The sequence below is a fragment of the Vanellus vanellus genome, assembly GCF_965231255.1.
Source record: "Vanellus vanellus genome assembly, chromosome: 10".
NCBI classification, from domain to species: domain Eukaryota; kingdom Metazoa; phylum Chordata; class Aves; order Charadriiformes; family Charadriidae; genus Vanellus; species Vanellus vanellus.
The window spans coordinates 8,338,469-8,360,137 of record NC_138915.1 but is presented as its reverse complement, the minus strand read 5'-3'; the positions used below and the strand labels follow the sequence as shown (position 1 = coordinate 8,360,137).

The following is a 21,669-nucleotide window of genomic DNA, read 5'->3' as shown; positions in this document are numbered from 1 at the left end:
GTAAAAAACAACTTGCACTTATATGTTTAATTTTAGTAGCTGCTCAGACAATGAGCACACTGTACGTGTGTCTACATGATGCAATGGACCGCAGCACAGAGAGCATTCAGCAACCAGTGCCTGCATTAGCAGCGCAGAGGTGCCCAGGCAGCCAAGGCAAAGGAGCTGTGCCAGCCAGCCCACCGCACAGTGCCGCGAGCATATGGCACCATGTCAGCATGGTGGCATCTGCCCTTTCCCTTGGGACAGTCATCATGCCCTCTGAAAGAGACAGAACATAGCTCCGTTCCTCCACCGCTCTATATTACATGCGCATCTTCCCTCCAGGACAACCCTTGGAGTGATACACAGCACACACGACAACAACCCCATCACTGCAGCAGTGCATCTGTTATGTTGACAAATGAGCTTCATACAAGAAATTGCAGCCACATGCTTTCAAGTGACTCCATCTCTCCCCCAGTCCTTGCTCTGGCTAAAAGGAAAACAGCATTTAATATTTCAAAAGTGCTCCTGCTATGAAAGGGTTTGTGACAAACACTTTAAATAATGATTTTAAATAGTAATTGGTACACTAGGTCTTCAGATGAGAGGAGGACAATTGATCTTGTTGTTTCTTGTGTTATCTTACAATGCCCTCTCTGATGGCAAGGTCCTTGGCATACACGACAAGCTGCAAGCTGAATCTAAATCAACAGGAGCAACTTTTTAAATCCACCTCCATACTAAGCAACTGATAATTAAATATAAAGGCCCTTGGTCAGTACAAAGCAGCAGTGTCTCCTAGAATTTTACTGCTGATTTGTGCCAGTTGAGGATCTGGATTGCTTTTAGGTACTTGTTTTAGCCTTCTTCCACCTCTGCACCAAGTGTTTGGATCGATTTGGACTACTGATGCTGGGTCACTGATTCCAGCTGCCCTTTGGAGACCCCCTCCATGACAATATAGCACAGCCTGGTTGTAATTTCTCATCTAGACATGAAAGCATGCATTAGAATGAAGGAGAACCTCAAATGCAAACATGGAAATAATCTCTGGGTTAAACTTCTATTTGGTTCAGGTTTAGTGGGCATGGCTATGTCATGGATTTGAGAATTCAAATTGCCACTTTCCATACTGCAGATGTTTCTCATGTCAGCTTCTGGGATTTGACTACGTCTTATATTTAGCAAACATAAGAACAACAAAAAGATTTGCTCTAATTTAGGCATCGTTGCTTGAAGATAAGGATCTGCATTTTCATTTCCTTTTCTTATTTTCATAATGTGAACCCAGCAAGCTGTTATTCACCAAGCATGTTACCAGCAGTGAAAGCAGAGAAACGCAAATGTCTGTGAATTAAAGCAGAATCAAAGCAGTACAAGCACACTAAGCCAAAACGAATCCTATTTAAAGAATAGAAACGTGCCATGATGTCCAAATCTAATTGATAATATTCTTGAAATGTAGGATTTTTACCAAAATGAGCACTCATCTGTTTTCCTTCATCGCCCAGAAAATTCAAACAAAAGAACAGCCTGTAATGTTTAGATGAAAATAAATGCATTGGACAGTAACTTCTTTTTAACCTAGAGTTTATTATCAATTTTTTAAAATGTCATGTTTTAGCAATACTTTCCTATCCCGCAGCTTAGCTCTCTTCACCCTGGATACTTCAAAAGAAATTCTAACAAGAGAGGTTGGTCTTTTTTGTAATGCTAGGGGAAAAAAAATAAAATCACTTTCTGTCATACTGAAAACATGAGAATGATTCAGAATCAAAGGAAGGGGGTGTCATCAAAGGTCCTGGGAGATGATGAATAGCTTCAGGAAGAAAATAGGACTTTTTAATGCACAGTTTAACATTGAGAATGAATGTAAATATCTAACCTCGTTGTGCAAAAGGATGGAGGAGTTTGGGGGGAAGGAGAATGGGAGAAGATACAATGTACACAGGAGGGTATAGAGCAGTACACTGCAGATTTGGGGATGAGTGTTTTCTTCCATGTTTTTCTTGAATTTTGACTGTCTGTCAAAGTAAACAGCCCCAATTATATTCAGCTGGATTGACACATACAGAGCTCAAGGCTGGGGAGAAGAATATTTCAATAAGCAGTTGTGTTACTGTAGGCATGAGGACAGCAAGTTTTAGTCTCACTTCCTCCTCCCCCTGACATTTTAAAATGTCAAGCTACTGTCCACATCGCTGCCTTATTTCCCACCTAAAAGCAAAGTTACCTGTTTACTGCATAAAAGGAACCACAGTATCACTGGAGATTTTAAAATGAGAAATATGCAACCACAAAGTTGGCGTAATGACACAACTACAGGTCAGGAAGTATAACGTGGTCAATTTAAAATTCTTATTTGAAAGACATAAGTTTGTGAATACCATAGTCCCAGGACAAATCAGTGAGGGCTCTGTGCTGGATGGAGTCTATCACATGGCACGGCAAGCTCCTAGCTCCATCGATGGCTGCATTACAGTGTCAGGCAGCACTTGTACCGCAGGGAGCTTCATGTGCACTCCAGGGCAAGTTATTCCTGCCACCTTCAGCTGAAACCCACGTGTCAGCAGCAAAGCCAGTGAGGAGCACCTCATCTTAATGAACAAAGCTCTTCTGTTATGCCAAAGAAAAGCTGGTACAGCAATGCAATATTCAAACTCCACAAAGTCCTTATTAAATGTGACAGCAACAGCTGTAGCAGCTAGAGCACTGGCAGAACAAGGAAAAGAATTAAAGCCCTTCCGAGAGCTAGAAAGAGAAAACAGGTACCATTTTAAATATTAAAATGAAGTCTGGGCTGATGGGGAATATAGATACGGTGGCAGATAGCCAGAGATCTTCGAGGTGCTGAAAGCCGTTGCTTTGACCCTCCCACAACTTAATGAAAAGAAACCATCTTTAATTCTTTCCAGTCGATACCCTTTACATTAAACTAATACGTATAATTCCCACTCCTTATCTTCAGAGTATGGTGGGTCACATTAACCTCTCCCCCATGCCATGAGTTCCAGCTGAAACAAACCTCAAAATTTGCTTATGAAAACCACAATTCCAGTTGTGATGCCAGAACAGTGGATAGTGGGGAACAGAATTATTCATGTTTGGAAGGTGGAGAAAAAGCAGAAATCAAAAATAAAACCCCCCAAAGAGGCATTTTTCCCTACAAATATGATGATACAACATGTATATTTTAGACATGCTCAGCTTCTGTGACTGCTTTTCTGGAGTCAACGCATTGATAACTAGCCTTGAGGGAATGGTTGGAAATACTTCCATGCTTTACTATCCTGCTTCAGTCATGTTGGAATAATCTACAGGAACTTGAATTGTCCTTTATGGGAAGCCACTAACATGGAAGAGAAATTTCTCTTCGATAAGTTTGATTAAAACAAACAATCCCAAGTGAATTAACTTCATTATATGAGTCAGTTATGAAACATTTCTTTGCATAAGCTAGCTTTGTCATTGCTGGAGTTGTAGGCACCACAATACCAACCCTTGAGCACCACCACCTTTCCAGACTGGCCTCTATACCCTCTTTTCTTCCCACCCTCAGACTGGATCACAGTATTTCCTCTGAGTGCAGAATTGCCCACAGCTCTAATGCAGCTTCTTTGTCAAGTGATGGAAAAAATCTTTTAGTTATGAAAACAGTGAATTCTCACCCCCTGGAGAACACCACAGAAAAGCTGCAGTTTATCCCAGAATGCAATTTTTGCTATAGAAGTAAAAAAGTATTTCATAAGGGGGCAAACGCTAACATCCCTCTTTGACAAAACTGATTATTTTTTCAGAAAACTCACATTTCTTCATTAATCTGATGCTTTGGTTAGGTTTTTCAGCAGACTTTTATACCAGAAAATTCAACCAAGTACCAAAGGTCTTCCTCTCTGCCCACCCAATCCTTCCCACAGTATTTCTGAGGCGCATTCCTCTCATAGTGGCATCCACACTATGCTGAAAAAACTTACTGAGTACCTCTCTTTCCTAGTTTGTTTACAAATTAAGTTGCCTGTATTTCTGCAACATCATGTATCCCAAGAGAAGCACAATTGAAATGACATCTCTAAATCAGATCACTTTACTGCACAGTCACATGTGCATAGATTATTCAGATAACAATATTCTCCTTGAAAACATCTGCCTAAACACAGTTACTATGCCCACTTAGAGGTTACAGATCTGTCAGAGCCCTGACAGGGTCACAGCTCCCTTGTTCCAGATGCACCTCTTTCCCATTTAGGAAGAAAAAGAAACATGTTAGTGTATTCCAGAGAAGTCGTAAGGGCATACACAGCTTATGGCTAATTGGTTCCTTCCCTGCCAGAAACTATAACCGCTCATGGCCTAGGATCGGCAACTCAACTATCCACAACTGGATTGCTAATGTGATAAGTCCTCTATAAAGATGGAAAGCCATCTGGTGCTCAAATCTAGTCTGCTTCGATACAACCAGAGGCCTTTCATCATCTCAACCCATTACAACATTATCTCAGACCACTTCCTGGCAGACAGGTACCCACACAAGAGAACGGGCACCAGCCAAGATAAAATAAATCAGTGACCACACAGACCACACTGCCACTAGTAGAAACAGTCCTTTAGGTCCACAGCTGAACTATACCAGAAAAAAATAGAGGATAAGAACCCAAAGCTGCTTTACAAATGTACAACTATAAAGCCCATAGGTCTTGTCATAAACAATACCTTTGAGAGCTTTTCATTTTAAGCCAAAAAAAAAAAAGATGAAAAGTTAAATCACTTACTGTTCCCTTCCCATTGGTTGCAAATTGATTTTATTTACTGAAACATGCTTGTATAGCAAAAACCACTCAACACATACAGTAAATAAGTCAGTACATGAAAGTCTAATGTAACCTAGTAGCTACCTATCCCTTTGAAATAGACTGGAGTCATAAACACCTAAATCCAAATTTAGTTGAATGCTTATTTTTCTCCTGCTTACAAGAGGTCAATCAATACTATTAAAGACAAAAAATAGCTTGGTTGGTCCTGATAAAAATTAAAAGCATATATTCCATGCTGCTCCACGGTATTAAAGACAGGCAGGGTACTTAACACACCAACCGTATTTTTGTATGTCCTTTCAACTTAAAAATTGCAAGGCACAGAACAAACATCAGTAAGTTATTAGCTTCAGTCTTCTGGTGAACTTCATAAGAGTAACATCAGAGCCTGAAGCAATACTACTACTGTCAGATCTCATAAGCTAAACAGGGTCAGGCCAAACAGGCACTTGAATAAGGCACCTTTGAGAATCACGTAAGTGCAGCAAGAAATAATGCTGACAATTCAGTAGTAAGCACTATTCCTTCCACAGCAGAACTTTTCTCTCAGATACTCAGCCACCAGTGCTATGCAGCACAAAGCAGCTCTGAAAGGCATAAATATTGTGCCAAGAAAACATAACCCTAATTCCCAGGTAAAGTTACTACAGTTCACCTATTAAAATCTCTCCAGTCATTTCAAGGGAAATAGATAGTCATTGCTTCCTATTCTCACACTTTTCTTATGATACAAAACATTAGTCAACATTTACAGTGTTTCTCTGGGAGGGTGGGAAGGCTGCATTTTTAGTGGGTGAAGCAATCTGCTCATTCATGTGTATCTATTTTACCATTAGCAAAATGGTTTCAGGGGCAGCGTTACTCCATGTCTGTGCATCTATCTGCCTATCTATTATTAATAAAGAAGAACGAGCATCCAGCCTACACTTTCATGATGAAGGAAGCCTCTTTTATATAGGAAATGAAAATGTACAGGTTTATTTGAGTGGCTGCACTTTACCTCACTGTTGTGGGCAAAAACCCCGCAATCCTATCATTTATACTAAATCACCTCCAATACTGAAAGCACAATACACTTAGAGAATGTGGCTCAGCAGCTCCCAGAATAAAAGGCAATTCTTAAAGTGGGAGCTCATATCTGACATTTACAGTATATAGTAAGTGATTCAGCAAGCTACAGTTGCTGTGCACAATGACAGATCATTGGATAAATGAGCAACCGATAACAAGCGTGGAAGCCTTGGCTGTCCACATCAATAAATTAGACAATACCAAATAATCAATGCCAGAAACTGCAAACTGCTGATTTAAGGTTGAAGGAAAAAACCTAGATGATGTTCAAGAACATGACAGAGAACTAGAGGGCATCACAGGTCAATAAAATCTAACGCTATTTGCCATTCTAATTACTTTGCATGTTCATGAGCTAGGAAGGCAGTTTGTGAAGCTGTAAGTAAAGCGCCAAGAGTACTCACACTATATATAATTCATAGACTGCAGCATATTGCTACATTTCTCATTGCCCTTAGAACTTGTACTTTCTCCAGGAAATATGGAGGTAATACTTAATGTTTATCTTCCAAACTCGTTTTTCATAAGCCCTGTATTAACAGGTCACTCTGGTGAACGGGAAAGTCATCAATCTGGATCATTTGAGGGACCAAAAATGAAGGAGCTTTTATCCTTGTGGATATATCGTGTTGTCACTTCAACAGTGACACACTTCACACAGCAATCACGAATGGTCTCATGCATCCTTCAGATATTGTCCAGATCCTCAGCTTACTGACTTTGATGAGGTGCTTTTGAAACCAGCAGAATGGGGTGAATTTATCAGGACCTTGCTGGGTGTCAGGTGAAAAGGAGATGTTAAGAGACAGAACATGACTGGCTGTGTCACTTCTTCCAGGTGAATGGGCACCCGCATTGTACCGATACTTAGCTCTGGATTGAATTTTCCTGTTGACTCTTCACAGACACAGAAGTTCCTGCAGATTTATGTTGGGGTTTTTGCATGGTTGAACAAGGAACACTCTGAAAGAGGCAGAGAAATTGCTCCATTTTCCAAATGTGGTGAAAAGCAAATGGCCACATTTCTCTGTCTGGATCATACTGGGTTTGCCTGAGGTAGCTAGAAAGATTAAAGTCACTATAGAAATTAGTAGCTATTAGGTGTGCTTTGACCACAGAAACATGCTTAGCTGTCTACGGCAGTTAATGGGATGCTGCTGGGCAGACATGTAACAAGGCAGAATCCGAATTAGACGTTTAAGATAAATACTTTACTGTAAGAAACAGAAACCTAATATTTACAAAACAAGGACCCTGATAAAAAATAATACAAATCACATAAAATATATCAAAGGAAAACTAATTTTTGGCATTTCGTATCTGTAGCTTTAAATAGACAGCTATTTCAGCAACAGTTTGAGAACCCAGCTGTGAAAGTCATTTCCTGGTCTTTTAGTACTGTATTTGTCAGCACTTAACCCATTTCTGGTTTGGTTTCTGTCACAAAAAGAAAGGTTTCCTTTAGAAAGTCAAAATATTACAAGATGCAATGCATCACATATAAGAAAAAGCTGCCGAGGAAATGCTAAGAGTATCTCCTACTAAAGGTCTTTTCTACTCTCAGTAGAAACTTAATTTGGGCAGGATTTTTTCTATCCTTTGCATTTAATGAAAAAGTGATTCCCTGACTCTGTCAAGATATTGCAAACAGAGAGAAGAGATGAAGTCTTGGTACGGAAATGTGTAAATTATAGCAGCAAGAAAATGTCACTTCAGATATGACATAAATGTTATATATTTTAACATGTCAACATTAGAAGGGGAAAGGAAGGATTTTCTGTTCCCAAACAATCTGTAGTATCCCTCCCAGAAGTATAGAATTTCTGCAGATTTAACTTGCTCACTGTAATATTTCTCTTTTGAAATAAAAAAGTATCTCCTTTTCACGGTTATTAAAATTGTAGTCACAAGCAAGCTGTTTTTCTCTTTGCCTTTTGTTTTTGTAAACATCCCCCCCCCCCCCCCAAGTAGATTTCTCTAGATTTTGCTAATTTATTCTCTTTTGGACTCAAATATTGGTAGAGGTTCTATTAAAAAAAACGTTTAAAGGTGTTTTCCAGAAGGAAAGAAGGCCCTGCTGCCTCTGCCACTATAAATACAATCCATTGGCCGACGGCATGTACTAACACCATGAATTGAAAAGGAAGTATAAGTCACTGTGAAAATCTTACCAGTTTATTATTTACCCTAACTGCTAATGCTACATTTGAAGAAAATCTGAAAATACATACTTTATTTTTAACTCAGCAGTTCTGGTCGGTTAATCATTATATCTTACCTTGTGACACTATTAGAGAATAATACTTAAAGCCCAATGCAGCACAGAGGCAGATGTCAGGGAAGTCACAGCACGAACCCCCTTCTCCCTATATGCTCCTGAGGCTGAGGCGTGAGATACGTCCTCACATCAGTCAAGGAAACAGGGTGCAAACATCTATCACCCCCTTGCTCCGGAAGCATTTTGCACAGTGATTTGCCGTCTGTATTACTAAGTACGGGAGGGAGTTGCGGCTTACAGATAAAAATAGGTTGTTAAGTACAAAATTGGGCTCTAAAGTAGAAAGTGCCAATGTTCTCTGACTGAACTCCATCAGCTCCCCGTGAAGTAACGGAGAGCAGAAGTTGGGCCTTCGGCTGGAAACAGTACATTTCCTGCCAAGACAGTGAGCTTTAGCTAGAGCGCTCACATGGGATACGATGGGGGACAGGCACCCTAGGCCATATGTTAAGAGCGGAGAGGACTGCCAAGCACGGAGAGTGAAGTGAATGTTGTTCAAGGCAGGGAAAGAAGAGCTAAAGCTGCTAAGCCAGGAAAGAAGGGAAAGAAACAAAAGCATGTTCCTGGGTCCAACAGCTGCTGACAGCTTCAACACCATACATGCAATACAATTCAGGTGAACCCCAAGTAGGGGAAATTTTTCATTTGGAGATGTGGAGATAAAAAAGGAGCTTGCTAGAAGGACCAGCTATTTCCAGGAAAAGAGAAACAGCTCCAAATACAGCAAACACTTCCCATCCCCATCAGCACTGGCCATGTGAGGAGGATCAAACCCTGAAGGACACGCTAACTCCCACCATACACACATCACCATATTTTACCTTGGAGTGCTTTTCAGTCTATTTCATCAGGAAAATTCACAAGCTGCTTTAGGCTTTCCTTGAAATGCTTTCTGCTTTACTTAAGACAATAGGCACTCTGACCTATGTTTGAAAATACAAATAAATAAGAGAGAGGCGAGCTAGCAGCTCTCACCAGATTCACTGGTCAAAATCAGGAATGAGAATATCCCTGCACCCCAAGAAACTCCCAGATCCCAGGGATTAGGTGAGATGTCTAGTGCTGCCAAGAACTAGAGTCTGCATTTGGAGAGAATTCCAGCATTTCATGAGAAATTTCCTGTGAAATATTACTTTTAATTTTTTTTTTAAAATAACAATTCTGAAAAGATTTTAATAGGCACTATCAAAACACCTAATTTCAGGAATATTGAAAGATTCTGGTAATACATATTAGTAGGTATATGTATTATTAAAAATTATACACCCACAAATAACATTAAGATCTCTTGGCTCACAAAAAAGAAGTCATTTGACAAAATAAAATAAGAAATACAAAATGTCACAATGTGATCTTTGATGTTAAAATTACATAAACTGAAATTCCACAAAATGCTCTAATTGACTTGTTACTGCCTTATTTGATGATAAAATGGTGGCAACAATAGCTATTTCACCCCATCCCCAAAGAAAAGGCTCTGGAGCTTAGACTATGAAGCAATAATGGGAGGGTGAGAGTGTATCCAGCCTCCACCAGGACCCGGAGGCTCTGCCCTCTGCAGAGGGCAATGCCAGGCAGAGATGTCAGAGTTACTTTGGGTACCAAAAGCCATGCAAGCATGTTAACTAGCTCTGCTGAAAAAGCTCCTTCAGAATTAACTTAGGAATCCCTACAGACCAGAGGTTTGTGCAACAGGCATGTCCCTTATATAGTACCTCTCACTGCAAAAACCTCTGCTGAATACATTCAGTTCATCCTCTTTTATTCCTTAGCCACCTACTTTTTTAACCTGTGTCTTATGTTGGCCCTGTTTTTATGTATATCCAATTCCCATCTACTCAGTGATATTCAGAGCTCAGTGACCTTTTAGAGCTAAACTGTTTTGTGGATAAGTAACTGCTTAAGCAATACTGAAGCATTTTATAAATTCATTGGAGATTACTAAACTGCTTGTGCCAAAACATAATGCCGTTGGGATAAAATCATAACTAAATGTTTTCAGATTTTTAAGCAAATAAAAATTCTTATATTTTACATTATAAAAGTAAATCCCTTATAATAGTCTGAATTCCAAAGGACATGTTTCAGTTCAGTTCAAATAAGCTTTTAATTTATTTTAACACTTTTTGCTGTGGTTGTTCTGGACACCGTCAACAGCCAAAAACATTGTCAGTCAACATGTCATTTGTATGATTCTGTTGATAATACTTTATCTACTGTAAACTCACAAGGCTTAGAGTGCAGTTAAAGATTACTACAGGTGTAAATTTGTACTGATCAGCACCCATTGATTGCTGCCAATGTGTCACTAGATTCCACTACAAATAATGTACAATAGCATACTCTGTTTACAGAGGATTAAAAATGTGTAGGAAAGCAACTACCACCAAACAGTGGACATAATTTTAGCTCATACCCTCACTAACTCTGTGGTAGCTTGTCTCTGTATGTCCCTAAAGCTGCTGGAGAGTATGACTAATCATTTGCGTTTTTAAACCCAATTCACCCCCTTGGCTTAACAATAGCAAATCACCATCAACTACTTGTGAATAAAGAGGTCCCAAACACACAAACAAAATCTAGCAAGAGCAGCAGGTGTAATTTGAAAAGTGAGCAATGTAATGAGATTTGAAAGAATTTAATTGAAAAACTATGAGCAAAGAGTGAATTCAGGCAGAATCACTCAATTCATGTAGCCATGTGGAATAATTTGTCATTTACGATGGTCAAAACAAATACTGCTACATAAATGACTTTTAGGAACAGTCAGGCATTATAGCAGCCTGTGAAGAATATGACAGGGTAGAGGTTGAAGGAAACTTGGAGGACAGGGCTTCCAGACAAAGTGGTCCAGTAATTCCTGCACGTCACTCCAATCCATCACCACCAGTTTATGAAGTTGGTCAAATGGCCACCTTCTGCTGTCAAACTGGAAAATAATTCACCAGTACAAGTTCACAAATCACCTCCTTTCACAGGGAGCAGAAAGAACAAGGCAACCTCTCCCACTAGCACAGCTTTCTGTGGAAAATCACATCCCTGCAAGATAGCCCCGTCTGCCGGGGAACACCTGAGCCACCCCATGAGAGCAGGTCTTGCCCCTTTCTCAGGGGGCTGCCCTTTCGCGGACCTCCAACGTACACGTGCCTACATCTTCTTCTAAACCTGGTCCCTTACAGACCAGTGTTCCGAAACCAAAAAAGAATGCTGGAGCAGCAGGTAAACATAGCAAGTATTTTCGTCAATTACACTTTTTCTTCCCAAAAGCTATTAAACATTGCTGTGTATCAGACAGAGTGAACTGGTTGGTAGGGTTGGGGAAAGCAGGCTGTTGCCTAAATTGCCTTTCAAAAACAACATGACTTTTTATGTTTGCATTTTTCTTTTTAGCTTTTATAATTGTTCTTCAATAAACACTGGCATTTAACAATACTAATTAAAATGCTTATGATTTCTGATATTCCTGAATATCTGTAATTTTATTAAAACTAATAAATTCTGATATTGTTGAGTATCTGTAACTTTATATTAGCATGTTGATTTTTTCTATGTGGGTGCACTGTAATCTATTATCTAATTAAAAACTGAGTTTCTGTTACATTTTTCGGCTTCAGAACCCTGGATCATAGTTGCTAATCTCACTTGTTTGTCCACAACAAAACTACCAAGAAGCAAAGTGAAAACATATACATATACTTATTTCTTTTCTACATAGACTGAAGAGTTACATGTTACTTGCTAAGAGACAACGCTGTTGCTGTGTTTCTTCAGCAAAAAAGGCTGACAAGACTTGTTTCACATCTGTCTGCATAATATAACAAACCCATGAAGCACTAGTGATGAAAAAGCTGTTTTGTTGACAATCTATTATCGTTAAATGCACCCAAACACCAAGATTTAGGCACTGCTCATTAGCGCTATATTGTAGCTCAGGATTTTGTCCCTATAAATACTTTGTGTCAAAATATTTTTCAAATATATTCTAGGCTGCAAGCCTTTTCCTTACAACCCCAAAGAGCTAGAGTCTCTGAAGCCTTTTATCATCTTAATCACACTCACCCGTACCTTAACAACTGTAGCCATACGATAACATTGCCAGCCACATACAGTACTCCATGCGTGCTCCAACTACCCCTTTCTACAAATGCGATTTTACCTGTTTGCTTTGTGCTCTGCTCGTCTACTAATACAACTCAGATCTCTTTGTCTGTCTTACTGTGGCCAGGCATTACATTGATGACTTTCAATTTCCATCTAAGACTCCAGAGAATTTTTTCTTACAAATTGTCTCATAGTAGCTAATATTATGTCACAGGAAGAAGAAAGGGAATAGGAACTCCCCTTCTACCTCTGACTGAGCCACTGAGTTCTTCCATTTGGGTCTGAAAAAGTAAGAAGGCCAGACTGGATCTGAAGAAAGCCATGCCCGAGGACTGGCACATGCTGTCCTTGCAGCTCCCTTGCACAGCCACAGCCACTCAGGCCACTGCCCCAACACACTGGCACAGGAAGTTAAGGCAGCACCTTCCAATAGCTCTAAAGACATCTCTGGAAGTTTGCTTAAATAATCACTGGATAACTAACTAGTAAGAGCAGGGCTCTGCCCCTAATTAAAAGTCTCACCTAGCAGACTACACTTGAAATAAATGCCAAAGCAACACTAATATTAATACCAAATACACAGACATTCTTCACTTAGTCCACCACTGCTCTCTTGTCTGCAAATAACTTTGATCAGGCTGCCTTGTGGGATCACATCTTCAGTAGAGCTGCTGCATTAGTCTTGGGTATCATTAACTCTTCTGATTACCTTTTCCAACAGCAAGTTAAAATGGTGCTTCTGGCTCCTGCACCTTCAAATTTTCCTGAACCTTTCCATTATTCCAACTTCTGCTATGTCAGCACTGCATTTATTCTGATTTCAAGTTTGACTGTTTAGATGCCCATACTGCATTTACCTACGAATATCAGTTATTTCATATTGCTACTTTCATAACTACCAGAATCTCCAAAAAAGGACTCAAACCCAGATTTGATGGAACTTTAAAAAAGGAAAGATCCTTGTCTTACAATCAAGAGATAAAGTAAATAACTTAATTGACTTAATTGGTATTTCAAGTATTGTGTACTTAAGTGAATGCCTGAAAGACTATAAGGAATCTAACCCAAACTCCTCTCTCTCCACGGCAGTGCAGCTCTCCTTGCTCAAGGGAGATGTGGAGTTGCCTGTTTCACGTTCAGAGTAACTCTTTACTCTAATAATTTCAGGTTACCACGGCTGCTAGCAGCGGACAACAGGGTCTTGCAGTTCAAAATCTGTATTGTTCCAGGAACTCGGGCATTTGCCAATAAATGCCAATTCAGGCATGTTAATAAGTAACAGCATTAGAAACAGCATTAGAAAGTTCCTGAAGAAGAAAAGAGTAGGCAAGATCCTTTTCTCTGCATCCACATTGCAGGCTCGCAGAGTCAATTCTACCACAGCTTTGCTGGTAAGCCTTCAGCAGTATTTGCTAACAGTGATTTATAAAGACCAGCGGGTTCAGCAGTCTGAGCCTGGTTCCACCCTAGCTCCTCCTGGTACGCTACTCCGATGAGAACTCAGTTTTCAGACAGGTGAATAATGCGGCCCAGTGCAACACCAATCCCACTACAAGAAAGACGTGGGCATACTGGAACAAGTCTGTGAAGCGCCACAAAGATCATTAAGGGACTGGAGTATCTATCTTACAAGGAGAGGCTGAGAGAGCTGGGATGGACTGGTTTGGAGAAAAGAAGGCTCATGGGGACCTTATCCATGTGTATAAACAGGTGTAAAGAAGATGGATCCAAACTCTTCTCAATGGTGCCCAGTGAAAGAATAAGAGGCAATGGGCACACAAACTGAAATAAAAGAAATTCTGTTTAAACATGAGAAAAAATCTTTTTTACCGTGAGTGTGGTTGAACGTTGCCCAGAGAGGTTGTGGAGTCTGTATTCTCAAAGATAATCAAAATGCGACTGGGCACAGCCCTGGGCAGCCTGCTGTAGTCAATTCCACTTGAGCTGGGGCATTGGATGGGATGACCTCCAGAGGTGCCTCCAACCTAGATCTGCACTAGCCCCAGGGAAAGCAAACTCTCAGGATGTGTGTCAACAACTACACCAGTATGTAGTTTTCTTTCTGCCTCCCATGAGACATAGTCTTCAACGAAGTCCCTGAGTATGTCATAGAATAATAGAATTGTCTAGGTAGGAAGGGACCTTGAAGATCAAGTTCAACCCTCAACCTGACACTGCCAAAACCACCACTAAACCATGTCCCTAAGCACTATGTCTACCTGTCTTTTAAATACCTCCAGAGATAGCAACTCCACCACTTCCCTGGGCAGCCTGTTCCAATGTTTAACAACCCTTTCTGTGAAGAACTTTTTCCTAATATGCATCCTAAACCTACCCTGGCGTAACTTGAGGCCATTTCCTCGCTTGTTACTAGCAAGAAGAGGTCGACCCCCACCTCTCTACAACCTCCTACTCTCAGCCTGTGATCTGATCTGCATCAGGACCCTCCACCTGACGTGGCCAGCCAATAGCTCTAATTCCACACAAGTAATCCTCTGCTGTTTGTTGTACAAGTTTTCTTTGACCTGTCCCCCATAAAGATCTAAACTGACATGCATATAAAATTCACAAACTGAAACAAAACAGAAACAGGAGAAAGAAACTTGGTGAAGAACCAGGCTAGAAGATAATATGCTTACATGGTTCCATCTATTACATTTGTAGTTCTAATCCATATTTTCAGGTTGTCATCTACATAAACTTACTAGCTTATTCCAGATATTTAGAGATTCAACCATCAAACCCATACATCAGATATATCTCCCAAACACTTAAATCTGGAAAATGTGTTTAGAATCATAGAATCATAGAATGGTTTAGGTTGGAAAGGACCTTGAAGATCATCGAGTTCCAACTCCCCGCCATAGGCAGGGACAATTCCCACTAGACCAGGTTGCCCAAGGCCACGTCCAGCCTGGCCTTGAACACCTCCATTGATGGGGCCTCAACAACCTAGTAAACAACATATGTTTACTAACATATGTGCTTTTCTAAACTAAAGGAAATTTAATGTAATATGAATTTCACACAAAATTACAAGGGGAACAATTTCCTGTTTCTCAAGCAGTTTGCAAAAAGGCGAACACTTGCATGTTCCATATTTACATTTTTAATATTTCCAGTCATAAACATTGGAATAAAACAATTAAGTTTAATACATACTATAGTTAGGTTAGGACAAATTCATTAAATTGTCAAGTATGAACATACCACACTGTTCAAATAATGAAGAGAACACATGAGTTCTAGCAAGGTCATGATCAGAGGGAGAGCACAGAATATCTGTTAGCTAAAGAATATCCATCATGGGGAATTGAATTAGACGCATCTCATTTTCATTTTGTCAAACTTAGTTCATATTCTGGTTGAAGAGCAGCATGCTACCTAGGATAGCAACTATCCACAAGGCAGGTATTATATCTTCATTTGACAGGTCTGGGGTCAGGTAGGTTAAATCAATACTTTAGAGATCTGTCCAAGGTCAAAAATGGACCACAAAGAGTCATATGATATATGAATCTGGCACACAGGGAAAATAACTCATTTAAAATGTGGAATAATGATAAGAAAAGAAAAATGGATTTCATTCAAAATAAAGGGAAGAATTGTATTTCAAGAACATATTAGAAATATATGGACTAATTCAGTTTGATATAAGAAAGCAGAATTCTACGTATCATCGATTTAAGGATCCCATTTTAATCAGTATGTCGAAACACAGACAGGAAAATACCTAACTATTTGTTTATATGGTTTTCTTTCAAAGGCTGAAAAAAACTCAACTGTTTTCAGATACTTGCAAAGTTCCACAGACACTGAGGGCAAAATAATAATTACGGATGTCATACTGCACAGTGGAATGGAAAGCAATCAGGAATATATTGGTAGGCAACACTTTTCTACCCATTCATTTCTGGTACCTGATAAAATGAGACAGAAAAATACTGTCGACTAGTAGATTACTACATGGACTCAGAAACATACAATGCATGACCTCCTGATAAACAGGTTACTTTCCCACTAACATTCCAATGTTCCTAACTTCATTCTTGGAAAAGGTTGTGCCACACTCTTCACTAAAGACAAACCCTAGACTAGAGAAGTTGATCATCATAAAGTAAATAAAAAATTAAACATATGGAACAATCACTCAAAAAAATATTAATGACACAAGATGTCTCTTTTGGCGGTGTTTTATTCTAGGACAAACCTGACCAAAAACCCGTTTGGCATCTTCAATCAACCTTTCCTCTGCTTAGCATTTGAGACAAAAATGGAGACTGAATTGCCTCCAGGCTATGGGGAGGACTTAGGTCTGCTCTACCTTTTGCTTTTGCTACCAGCATTTCCGGGTTTTGTACAGGGCAAAAGGTAGTAGTAGTCTTCTGTGGAATTTTATAAGATCTTTAAATAGATTTCCTCTAGTTTGGGACTCTCGGCTATTGGGATTTGGTTTGGACTTACTTCTATCAAATAGATTCACTGACATGTGAAAACCACTTTTTCTTATTATTTTAAATATTTATTTTTAATATTGGCTTAGAAAAAAGATTCTTACCAGTAACCTTCAATTCAACTGTCCTTCGTATAAGCTTGCCTTCAAACTTCAGTTCACAGGTATAATTTCCTCCATCTCCTTCCTGGACCTCTTGTATTAAGAGAGTATTTCCCTTCTGAATTACGATGCTTCTCCACATTTTTGGCTTACATTCCTGCAGAAAAAAATCCATTGCCAAAATTACCCAGCTTGTATGACATAAGACAGTGTTGCCTGATCAGATTTTCAGTATTATACATAAGTAAACAACCATCTCAATATATTTTGCAATTCAAATTCAAATACAATTTCAGAAAGCACAGAGATCTGAAACTGGAATTAATTTGAAGACAGAAATTAAACAGAAATGTTTTTAAGGTTCAGTAATTCCCACTGTATCACATGGGCCGTGTTTAATACGTGGTGCCCTGAAGCAATGGTTAAGTATCTTCTCTTTTTCATGATCAACAACTGCCAAGACCTCTACTTTAGGATGGACCATTAAAATGCATCTCTGTTTGAAGGGGTAAGGGCAACATCTGTTAAGAGTTAGCCTGAAGGCAAACTTTACACACAGTCTCAGGCTAGAACCATTTACCAACAGAAGAAAACAGGAACAAAAAAAAAAAAACAGTTTTGTGAGCAAGAGAATTCAGGAAGCCTGGTTTCCTTATGGTCTTGTTTTTCATCACTGGCTTCTCTGTCACCTGATGAGCTCTGATTCAGCCTTTACCTATCACTGGGCACTTTGTAGCATCACCCCCATGAGCGTCCTCTGAGGGAGCGCGTGGTATTGATGGTCTGCAACTCTCACTGACTTCCCCAGGCATATCTTGCTGTTACTCGGCAGGTTTAAATTCATCACTATGAATTGTGGTCTTACTGGAACAGCATTTGAGTCCTTCTGTACAGTGTGTGATACAGTGCAAGAAGAGGTGCTCCCCTTCCTAATATACCCTATGCTTGCAGCCAGATCTGTCACCTTCCACACTAACAGTACTCATGATTGAATACATCTTGGAATGCTCTTAACTAAAAGCATAGGCACAACCCAATCATCGCCTCTTTAAAATGGTACCTTCAGACTATATATTTATCGTCTCTCAGTAACTTTAACATCAAGCCTGTTTTGCCTGTAAACAAAATCACGCTTTTCTCAGTTCTCTGAACCACTCAGTAGTCCTGGCAGTTCTAGAGGCTCTGGTTAATTCTGTACCCAGAGAACACAAAGCAACATAGGGCCCAAGTACCCTTAATGACCCTGTATTCCCTCTCTCAAGGTGGCAACATGGAATAGGCTCTCAGACTGCAGCTAACAATCTCACATCAGTTACATCAGGCTCAGCAGCTTCAGAGATTTGTGTAAATAGCCCAGACCTATGCCCTATTTTCTGCTCATCTGCAACAGCAGTCTCAGAAATACAGCAAACAAAGTAAGAGCAAAGCTTTCTCTTAAGAAAACAACCAAACAAGAAGATACACTGACATGCAAATATACTGCATGACAGCAAGAGATCACAATGACACAAACATAATATTTTTCATGGGATTCCATAGATATTCCAAATCCACAATGCCAGGTTCTAAATTAAAGGATAATAATAAAGGAATAAAAAGATGGCACAGGGAGCTTCTGGGCTTGCACTTGAAAATGGAGCACTGAAGCATTTATCCATATCTCTAGTAGGCCAAATTCAGATTTGAATTCTGAAACTGTGCAATACTACTGCAGGTAACACAGTGTTCAGGTTATCTATCTGTTTCCAAAGTACAGTTGTAAGGAAAGTGTAATCTTGTCTTGCATGTGAACTTTAGTTAACACTGGTGACAGAGAATGATTATAATCCAGATCCTATCTGCTGTGCCAAGAAGAATCAGAGCTTATTTTTGTTACTAAATTACACTGACATCGCTTGAGACTCACACAGGACACAGGTCTGAGTCGGAAAATGCCATTAGATCCTTTCTGATTTGCACTCAGTTTTTCAGTCCTATTTAAAAGAGCATCAACCACCTACTTGGAGTAACTTAATCTGAACACAGGGCAAAGAATATGATTCAGTTCTATTCAATCCTAATTTAGATGGAATACAATTCCCAGCATACAGAAAGTAAGCCTATTTCAGATACGCACCCTTTCAGTGCAGCACTGAAAGACTCTATCATACGTTACCAGTTTTATATTCTTTTTTTTTTAAAGTGTGAGAGCAAAGAGATCAAAGTCATATTTTCATATGTTTTATATTTTTGTATACGACGTTTACAGTAAGAAAGGAGACATCTTTACTACTACAGAGATTAATGATTTAGCACAATCATTGTTTGTGCTATTGTGGTTTTACAGTAAGGTTTTACAGTTCTGTTGGAACTGTACCACTAATTTCCTAATTGTTTCTTTTTGTATCTACTTAGAATACTTCATATTAAAAATTATTTATAACCCTTTCTTTCCCAAATTTTAGCTAATTCATTTTTATTCTACTGACTATGCAGGCTTTCTGAATATATGGTGGAAATGCCTGTTTGATTCTGCTTGTTATTCACAGACTAGTTCGCTCCACAAAACTAAAAGCAAAAAAAGGGAGAAGCTGGAAAATCATAACAATTTGAATTTTCAGCAACAAAAATGGCCAAGAAACAAACCAATAAAAAAAAAATCTAACTTGTCTTCATATTGTGGAAAAATCTAGATTCTATTGCCAGGGGTTTGATAATTTCTCTAAAAAAGTGCATGCTCAATTGTACAACTGTTGTTTGTTTAACCAATTAATTGCTCTTTTCTGCTTTTGCACCATGTTTACCTGCTAGAAGAACCTGAAAGTTTATTTTCCTAGTCTATTTATTCTCCTTAGACATCTTAAATATTTGGGTGGTTCTTCCCCCCCAATAATTAATTTGTGAACTAGTTTGCTTCTTTTTCTCTTCCTTGAAATTTAAGTGGCAGCACCTCAACAACTTTATTTTTTGTAGGGCAGGTAACAACTACCTGTCCTTCATCTGATATTTTGATTGTTTTCACAGCCCTTCCTTCAACCCAGTAGTAGAAAGTACATGGTGGAAATGGATTAAGACTCCACATTCTAGATGTAATATACTTTTTCCTCTGGCAGTTGATTTTTCATGAAACTGCTCTGACTGTTAAATCCTATTCATTCAATCATGCCTTGACACACACATTTATTTCAAAAAAATCCTTACACTTCTTGCCAAAACAGTTCTGAGAGGCGTAACAGTGCTGTGTGTATATCAATGGCATTAATTGTGGAAATCTTTAAAATAAATATTTCATGCAGTGTAATTCTAGCCAGAAGTGAAGTTCATACTACTTTTAAAACAAATCCTCACAGCAATAACATTAATATCGACATTTCACATTACTGAGCTTCCTGACTCATGTCCATATAACATAGGTGTTGACTAGGAACTGAACTGATAGCACCTTATTATTAATTTGGGATAAGGAGGCATATGTAGTAGGTTACTCCACTATGTCTCCTTTCATTATCAAGCCAGATTAAAGGTTGTCGACTTTGATTGTCTCACTGTTATCATCCAACCACATCAATTCTGTTCAATTTCACCTCAGTCATGACTTGCCAATCAGCTGTCAGACTCCAGCCTGGTGTCACACAAACTGTGTGCGCAACCCAGAAAATATATGTGGGTATATGGAACAAAGACCCCTCTGTTCCCTTTCTTGGTCAGCGCAAAGCATCGTCGATGTGGAGTTGTACATGCATCATCCTTAGACTGATTTCTGCTCCATGACAGCTGAAGATTATTCCTGCCAGACTATTTTTCCAGTGTGCTCTTGCGAAAACATGAGATCTTCAGTGAACTGGTGTTCAGTTACACCTAGGTAGACAGGGCAAGAAACAGCTTCTCTCTGGTACCCTCTTTGCTCCCAGATTTCAGATTTAACTGAATACATATATTTTATCTTTTATGTATGAACAGCACTGAAGATATCCACGCATATGCTGAGAGAAACAGCTTCAATGGCTGAAAGAAAAACTTTGTTTATACTAACAGTGGGTTATGGTACATGTTTTGTTACTATAAGATAGAATATGTGAGATTTCTGTAAAAAATAGAAATAGATGACAACTTTTATAATTGCTCTTTTCAGATGCAACCTGCTAAGAAGGAAAAAATCTTCAGCTCTGCACATATTACTTATTTCGCACAAAATAACTATCTTAAAAGAACGTTAGTAAAGTCAGCAAATCAAGCACTCAAAATTTAGGATTTAACTAGTTTGTGTGGTTTTGTCTTCATTACCTGAACCAAGTTAGCTGTAAACTCATTTTGCCTTTATCACTACAATCCAAACTATTTTCCACGGACCCCACTGAGCTCTTCCTCTTACCCAACTATTTCTTGTTCCCTCTAACTCTCAGCTCTTTATTCTCCTCCATTGTTTCTTGCAGCAACTTGTACCTGAGGGCTTTTCAAATATCAGACTTTAGACCAAGTCCAGACAACAGGTAAAATTTGTCAGACCTTGCTATGGTCTTGGTACCTGCCGTCTGCCTGACAACCCATATTTTAGTCATTCTCCTGTTTTCTCGGGGAGCTACAGAAACACATCACTGATACACCTGCTGCTGAAAGGGGTGTATGATCCTTGACAGGCCTTGGAGAAGGTACAGCCAGCTGAGTTACCTGCCAAGTAGTAAAAGTATCTAACAGACCTCAGTAAAATTATTCAATGAACCTCAGCAAAAGTAAAACCATCCCTGTGGAATTACCCAGCACACTTTGGTAAAAATTAACAAGCCTTGGTGAAATTACCCAACAGCCTTCATAAAAATTAATTGGGTAGCACTACTGAAGCTGGCGGTGCTGATAAACCTTTGGCTCCATTGTAGGTTGCCTCCCTTTGG

General features: G+C 39.3%; 1 protein-coding gene across 1 annotated transcript in view; it reads right to left on the bottom strand.

The window, feature by feature from the left end:
- Positions 1–21,669, bottom strand: part of IL1RAPL2 (interleukin 1 receptor accessory protein like 2) — a gene marked incomplete at both ends in the record, with an annotated part of 389,919 nt that overhangs the window by 153,770 nt on the left and 214,480 nt on the right. The window contains one exon of the mRNA XM_082488072.1: positions 16,805–16,958. Coding sequence (XP_082344198.1) covers positions 16,805–16,958 — 154 coding nt within the window. The remainder of the gene's footprint in view (positions 1–16,804; positions 16,959–21,669) is intronic.